The 7790-nt window shown below is 45.0% G+C and overlaps 1 protein-coding gene across 2 annotated transcripts; it reads right to left on the bottom strand.

Moving 5' to 3' along the window:
* Positions 1-1610: 1610 nt before the first annotated feature.
* Positions 1611-7415, bottom strand: LOC138801459 (myeloid-associated differentiation marker-like). 2 transcript variants are annotated; one of them, XM_069984308.1, is made up of 2 exons: positions 7180-7415; positions 1611-5185 (listed from the first exon to the last, which is right to left on the bottom strand). In XM_069984308.1, the coding sequence occupies exon 2, from the start codon at positions 4988-4990 to the stop codon at positions 4139-4141; it is 852 nt and encodes a 283-aa protein (XP_069840409.1). In that variant the 5' UTR covers positions 4991-5185; positions 7180-7415; the 3' UTR covers positions 1611-4138. The 2 variants fall into 2 exon arrangements, with proteins under 2 accessions (XP_069840409.1, XP_069840410.1); XM_069984309.1 differs by having other exon boundaries at positions 1611-5180.
* Positions 7416-7790: the final 375 nt, after the last annotated feature.

The following is a 7790-nucleotide window of genomic DNA, read 5'->3' as shown; positions in this document are numbered from 1 at the left end:
TATATAGAATAATTCTTTTTGTCAGAACCTTCAGCTTAATTTGTACCATTATTAGCTGAAATGAATCCATTCCTCCAGTAAGCGGCTCTTATCAGTAAGCAGAACGCTCTGGGCCTCACTTCTAACCTTGAGCAGTGAGCAGTAAAATCATAGATTACAAGAGTGAAAACAAAAACTTCTTAGAAGTATCATACGTTGGGGACACACACTTAAAGAAAATCTGCTTACAATATATATATTGGGATAGATATATCTGTTTTTTTTTTGTTTGTTTTTTTATAAAGTTACATAGAAATATATACACTCACCGGCCACTTTATTAGGTTCACCATGCTAGTAACGGGTTGGACCCCCTTTTGCCTTCAGAACTGCCTCTATTCTTCGTGGCATAGATACAACAAGGTGCTGGAAGCTTCCTCAGAGATTTTGGTCCATATTGACATGATGGCATCACACAGTTGCCGCAGATTTGTCGGCTGCACATCCATGATGCCAATCTCCCGTTCCACCACATCCCAAAGATGCTCTATTGGATTGAGATCTGGTGACTGTAGAGGCCATTGGAGTACAGTGAACTCATTGTCATGTTCAAGAAACCAGTCTGAGATGATTCTAGCTTTATGACATGGCGCATTATCCTGCTGAAAGTAGCCATCAGATGTTGGGTACATTGTGGTCATAAAGGGATGGACATGGTCAGCAATAATACTCAGGTAGGCTGTGGTGTTGCAACGATGCTCAATTGGTACCAAGGGGCCCAAAGAGTGCCAAGAAAATATTCCCCACACCATGACACCACCACCAGCCTGAACCGTTGATACAAGGCAGGATGGATCCATGCTTTCATGTTGTTGACGCCAAATTCTGACCCTACCATCCGAATGTCGCAGCAGAAATCGAGACTCATCAGACCAGGCAACGTTTTTCCAATCTTCTACTGTCCAATTTCGATGAGCTTGTGCCAATTGTAGCCTCAGTTTCCTGTTCTTAGCTGAAAGGAATGGCACCCGGTGTGGTCTTCTGCTGCTGTAGCCCATCTGCCTCAAAGTTGGACGTACTGTGCGTTCAGAGATGCTCTTCTGCCTACCTTGGTTGTAACGGTTGGCTATTTGAGTCACTGTTGCCTTTCTATCAGCTCGAACCAGTCTGCCCATTCTCCTCTGACCTCTGGCATCAACAAGGCATTTCCGCCCACAGAACTGCCGCTCACTGGATGTTTTTTCTTTTTCGGACCATTCTCTGTAAACCCTAGAGATGGTTGTGCGTGAAAATCCCAGTAGATCAGCAGTTTCTGAAATACTCAGACCAGCCCTTCTGGCACCAACAACCATGCCACATTCAAAGGCCCTCAAACCACCTTTCTTCCCCATACTGATGCTCGGTTTGAACTGCAGGAGATTGTCTTGACCATGTCTACATGCCTAAATGCACTGAGTTGCCGCCATGTGATTGGCTGATTAGAAATTAAGTGGTAACGTGCAGTTGGACAGGTGTACCTAATAAAGTGGCCGGTGAGTGTATATCTAGAGCTGTAACCTGCAGTATTACCAACTCATCACTTATAAATCACAGACACAGATAAGACATTGTATCAGGATTATAAGCCTGGATAAATGGCCCAAGTTTTATTATGGTAATCACATTTTATAGACAGAATATGGGGCGGTACTACTCATTCATATGAAATATGTAACATCCAATAGAGGCGGGGTTCCAAGTCACAAGACACATACATGTCACACTCTGGTAGGCCAGTCCATAAATGGTCAGTAGCTTCCTGTACTGCGCAGTCAAGGTAACACAATGTTTTATTATTCAAAAATTGTTTATAGATAAGTGTCTCTCCTTCGTTCCTTGGGTATTGTGACTATAAATGATAACTTTCCAGGAGCTGTTCTTATTGACGTGCTTCCAGCATTCCTCTTCTTCTCCAGAACATCTCTCTGTCACCCTCTGATCATCTCCAGTATATATAGGTGTAGTCATATAGGTACGGTGCAAGTAGGTAAAATCCCATAACCTGGTCTTATCATTGTATCAGCATGCCTCGTGCTCATCTGCTCCACCCATAGAGGTGCCCGAGGGGCGAGGAGCTGCCCTATAATAAGCCCATAACATCCCTCTCCACTGTTCATTATAACCTTATCTTCATTATCACCGCCATATAGAGGCTTCTGGGGACCGCCAACATGGCGGACAGTACAGTACAACATTTATCAAATTTACACTTACACACAATGGTATTTTATTTTAACAAAAAGTTTATTATTTTGACATTTTTTTTTACTGGTATAAAAGATTGGGTGCCCCCCCCCCACCCCAATAACGTAAAGCGGTTGTTCACCCCCCAAAAAAATCTTTCAGAAAGTGCCAGAGATTTTTCATTTACTTCAATTAAAAAGTCTTCCAGTATTTATTAGCTGCTGTATGTCCTGCAGGAGGGGGTGTATTCTCCCCAGTCTGACACAGTGCTCTCTGCTGCCACCTCTGTCCATGTCAGGAACTGTCCAGAGCAGCAGCAAATCCACATAGGAAACCTCTCCTGCTCTCCAGACTGGAGAGTATACACCACTTCCTGCAGGACATACAGCAGCTAATAAGTCCTGGAAGACTGAAGATTTTTTAATAGAAGTAAATTACAAATCTCTGGCACTTTCAGGTACCAGATAATTTGAAAGAATTTTTTCTTTTTGTGAACACCCCCTCTAATCTGTAAACGTGCCCACATTCCCATAATACAGTGCTGATAAGAAGGGGACCCGCGCTGCATTATCTGGAGTTTCTGTTGACATATAACCCATTGAATTCACTTTAAGGGTACAAACACACACACACGGTATACGCAGCAGATACGCAGCAGATTTGATGGTGCAGATTTGATGCTGTGTTCAGTTATTTGGATCTAATCTGCTGCGTATTTGCTGCGTATCGCAGCAGTAAATACGCTGCGTATACGGTATGTGTGTTTATACCCTTACTTCCTTTTAAAGGTTTCGGCAGCTATTAAAGGGTTAAATCTGATAGAGCTGGGTTGCTGTGTAGTATAGCCATCATGGATTTCTAGATTAGAAATACTTGGCTGCATTTTTCCAAAAATAGCGCCACACTGGTCTCAGATTGTGTCTGGTATTGCAGCTCAGCTCCACTGAAAGCCTGCAATACCAGACACAACCCCTGGACAGGTGTGGCGCTGTTTCGTGCATCAGGATGGACATGAATATTAAAGGGGTACTCCGTTGAAAATCTTTTTCTTTCAAATCAACTGGTTCCAGAAAGTTATATAGATTTGTAATTTACTTCTATTTAAAATCTCCAGTCTTCCAGTACTTATCAGCTGCTTTATGCCCTGCAGGAAGTGGTGTATTATTTCAAGTCTGACACAGTGCTCTCTGCTGCCACCTCTGTCCATGTCAGGAATTGTCCAGAGCAGTAGAGGTTTTCTATGGGGATTTGCTGCTGGTGTGGACAGTTCCTGACATGGACAGAGGTGGCAGCAGAGAGCATTGTGTCAGACCGGAAAGAATACACCACCCCCTGCAGGACATACAGAAGCTGATAAGTACTGGAAGACTGGAGATTTTTTAAATACAAGTAATTTACAAATCTGTATAACTTTCTGAAACCAGCTGATTTAAAATAGAGATTTAAAATTGAGTACCCCTTTAATTCCTACATTAACATATATGTGTACAAGTGTAGCAGAGCGGAGTTTGTGGTGAGCAGGATTATGTCATGGATGTAGGTTAGCATTAGACACCAACAAATAGGCCCCACCTGGGATGGTGTCCTCTACACCATGTATAGTTAGTGTGTGCTCTGTAGTTTTCTATGGGATGGCGGGAGACTCCATCTGCATATACACAATCTTATATTAGATATGTAAGGAGCAATGTTATGCAGAGGTGCCGAATTGTTGGGGATCAGCAATCGGCTCTGTCCACGTTTTCCAGGACTGTCTAGGGCAGCATGCAGCTCCTCCAGGCGCCGGGAGTCACATGCAGAGCGTTCGGGTTTGTAGAATAGCGCCAAACCCAAACAATTCAGGCTCTCTCCACTGAAGACTAGTATTGACCCCATCCCCCGCCCATAGATGAGACCATCCATGATCTTAGAGAGGGTCCGTCAGTGCGTCAGGACTCTAGGCTTGGGCTGTGAAAAAAACCATCCTGAAGGAATACGCCAAGTCTACGACATACGCCAAAAGGTTAATGCAGGTCAGGATGGAGATGCCAACTCCATTGTCCCAGGTACAGGGATTACCATTACAACCTTCCCTGCTATAAGCCTTGAAAAAATACAAGGGCCATACCACCACCACGGTGATGTACATCAGCACCGCCAAAATGTTGAAACCAATGAGGACTTTCTCAATATTGACGGGTAACATGGCCAAGAGGCGGCCGATGGTTAGTAAGATGATGAGCGTGGTGATGATGAAGCAGATGGAGTACACCGCCACCGACCACTGGAGTCCAGGATACGGGTATTCCCCCGGAAGAAGGGAGAAGATGATGCAGGCCACGTAGGCCTCGAAGACCTTCAAGAGTCCTGGTACAGTGGACAGAAACCCACTGATCTCCCCAGGTTTTGCTCGAGTGAGGCCCACCTCAATGGAGTAAGCAAAGAAACACAGGATAGACATGGCAGTGGCGGCTCCACGACACGCACAGCTGTGTCCTGAACAACCATTGTGTAGGAAGATGGAAGGATACATGATGGAGGTGGTGAAGAGCATCAGCGAGGCCAGCATGGAGAAGAACGATGTGAAGTCCTCCCAAGATATGGGGATGGCGCTGTAGAATCCAGTCAACTCCAGAACAACGATCAAGATGGTGACAATGAAGGCCAAGATCCATGTGAACATACTCCAGGCACCAAATTGGTTATGGTACTCGTCTACACTGGCCACCAAACTGAAGGCCGTACAGGAGAAGAAGATCTCAAAGAAGCGTAAAATGAACAGGGGGGTGATCAGATCGCGGACGTTCATCCTGGCGGCAGTTGGAGCTATCTGTAGAGATGGCGGATGGTTGTAGGAAGAGTCTGTGGAGACTGTGGATGGTTGAAGGATGAGTCTGTGGAAATGGAGGATGGTTGAAGGAAGAGTCCGTGGGATGGAGGATGTGGTTAGTTCTTTAAGTCCACCCTACTGCAGAAGCTTCTCTATGAACAAGCAGCACCTAAACTATGGAAAAATCATAGAGACAGTCATGTATTAACTATTCCAAACCATTAATGGCCGCCTTACCACATACCTATCATGGACACACAGAGTGGGGGGTGTATATTTGTGGAACAATAATAAGATTACATTGCATTGTGAGAGATGTAGCATCTCCTCCAGCACACCACACACTCTGTGCAGCCACTGACACCAGCAGGGGGCAGTAGTAGGAGCCCTTAGGTGGTGGTGGATTCCTCATTTATCAGGGGGCACCACCTGTGCCGCGGTTCAGTCACATGACATGGCTCTCACCTTTCAGATCAGCCATTTACATTTCTGGAATCCCTTTATTTGCGTGGGACGTCGCCCTATTAGTGGCACCGATAGATTCGCTCTGGTTCCTCTCTCACTATATTTAGATATTTGGGCAAATGTCCATTTACTTCTGCAAAGTAGACTGCTGGCACAAGAACAATCAGTTAACCCTTTGTATGGAGTGCAATTCTTAAAGGGGAAGTCTATTAGTAATAAAACTGACTGGTGCTTATTAATCATTCACTAGCAGGTGTCCAGGGTCCACACTGACTCGTATCTGAGGTGTAAGAGGCCTGAGTATATCGGGGCCAGGCCTCCTAGTAATGGCAGGCACCGGTGACTACTCTGGCTCTCCACTGGCTTTGTCTCTTGCTCAGAAATATAGAACTAGAGGCGCCTATCCATATGTTTATGAGCACTTCTAAGACCTTGTTGCTATGGAGATGAAGGTCCTTAATGGCGACTTTTATTAGCTACAGTACGGCTAGAAAAGGCAATATGGCCACGCTGTGGGACTTAGGTTTGTATAAGCTTAGCCTGACGCTAAGGGGCTACACTCCGTAATATAGAAGAGTTCAGTAGTTGCCCATAGCAACCAGATTCCAGCTCTCACGTTTGAAAATGAAAGTGTTACCCAGATTGTTTGCTATGGGCAACACCTTTAATTGTGCCTGAACACTGATCTCTGGGGGGGAGAATAATATGCTGGATTGATTGGTGATGTCTGTCCTGTGTCTATACGAGTCATATGTCCCCGGCTAACAGGCCAGACACGGCTAATCAATCCAGAACATCACATGGACTCCCAATCCTGAAGTGGAAAGGGGTTGTTCACCGACAATTTTTTTTCTTTCAAATCAACTGGTGTCAGAAAGTGCCAGAGATTTGTAATTTGTTTCTATTAAAATCTAAAAAAGTCTAGTGGTTATCATCTGCTGTATGTCCTGCAGGAAGTGGTATATTTTTATAGGGATTTCCTACTGCTCTGGACAGTTCCTGACATGGACAGAGGTGGCAGCAGAGAGCACTGTGTGAGACTGGAGAGAATACACCGCTTCCTGCAGGACATACAGTAGCTGATGAGTACTGGAAGACTGGAGATTTTTTAGTAGAAGTAAATTAGAAATGGCACTTTCTGGCACCAGTGGATTTGAAAGAAGAAGAAAAAAAAAATGGTGGTCAACATATCTCACATATAAAAACAGAGAGCAAAGATGGATGAACTCTAAAGAACAACAAGAGGCGTTAAAGGGGTTATCCAGCGCTACAAAAACATGGCCACTTTTCCCCCACTCTTGTCTCCAGTTCAGGTGTGGTTTACAATTAAGGTCCATTTACTTCAATGGAACTGAGTTTCAAACCCCACCCAAACTGGAGACATCAGTAGGGGGAAAGTGGCCATGTTTCTGTAGCGCTGGATAACCCCTTTAATGAAAAAGGGTGACAAAAATTATATATGTATATAAATATATAAATTATACCCACTGAAAGGCGTTATCCAGGATCAGAAAATCATGGCCTCTCTTCCAGAAACAGCACCACCCGTGTCCTTAGTTTCTGCCTGGTATTGCACATCAGTTCCATTGAAGTGAATAGAGCTGGGCTGTAATACCACACACAACCTGAGGACAGGTGTAGCACTGTTTCTGCCATGTTTTTGTAATTCTGTGTAATCCCTTTAAGTCTGAGGCACATCTTACCTGCTGGGGATGTAGTTAGCAGCACTTAGAGGGGGACCATGACGGGAGCTTCCACATGGTTAATCCTTGGCACTGGCAGCCGGGGCCCGCTCCTGGAGACGACGGTCCTAGATACGTCTCCTATGGATTCTGTGAAGTTGCTGGGGACATTTTAGGGCAGGAGGATTGGTGAATGTGCAGCGTGGGGTAGTGGTGTGTAGTGAGCGTGCACCAGTGACCGCCCTGTATACTACAGGTGATACTTTGTATTCCGGCCTCACACCCTGCTCCCCTCCCCCTCTGTACACTACACTCACTTCATAGCCAGATTTTCCAGTTTCCACCTCCAGTCCTTAGGAACACATTGAGCTGTCTGCAATGCCAGGCTAGTCCTCTGCCACATTTTTTCCACCCCTGGTGGTTTCCTGAGGCGTCAGGTATCTAAGCTCCATAAGAGCCTCATTTAGGGTCCATTTACACAGAAAGATTATCTGACAGATTATCTGCCAAAGATTTGAAGCCAAAGCCAGGAATGGATTTGAAAAGAGGAGAAATCTCAGGTTTTTCTTTATGACCTGATCTCTGTTTATAGTCTGCTCCTGGCTTTGGCTTCAAATCTTTGGCAGATAATC

This window comes from Dendropsophus ebraccatus, chromosome 9 (genome assembly GCF_027789765.1).
Source record: "Dendropsophus ebraccatus isolate aDenEbr1 chromosome 9, aDenEbr1.pat, whole genome shotgun sequence".
NCBI classification, from domain to species: domain Eukaryota; kingdom Metazoa; phylum Chordata; class Amphibia; order Anura; family Hylidae; genus Dendropsophus; species Dendropsophus ebraccatus.
The sequence above is the reverse complement of the archived record's forward strand: the minus strand, read 5'-3'. Positions and strand labels throughout refer to the sequence as shown.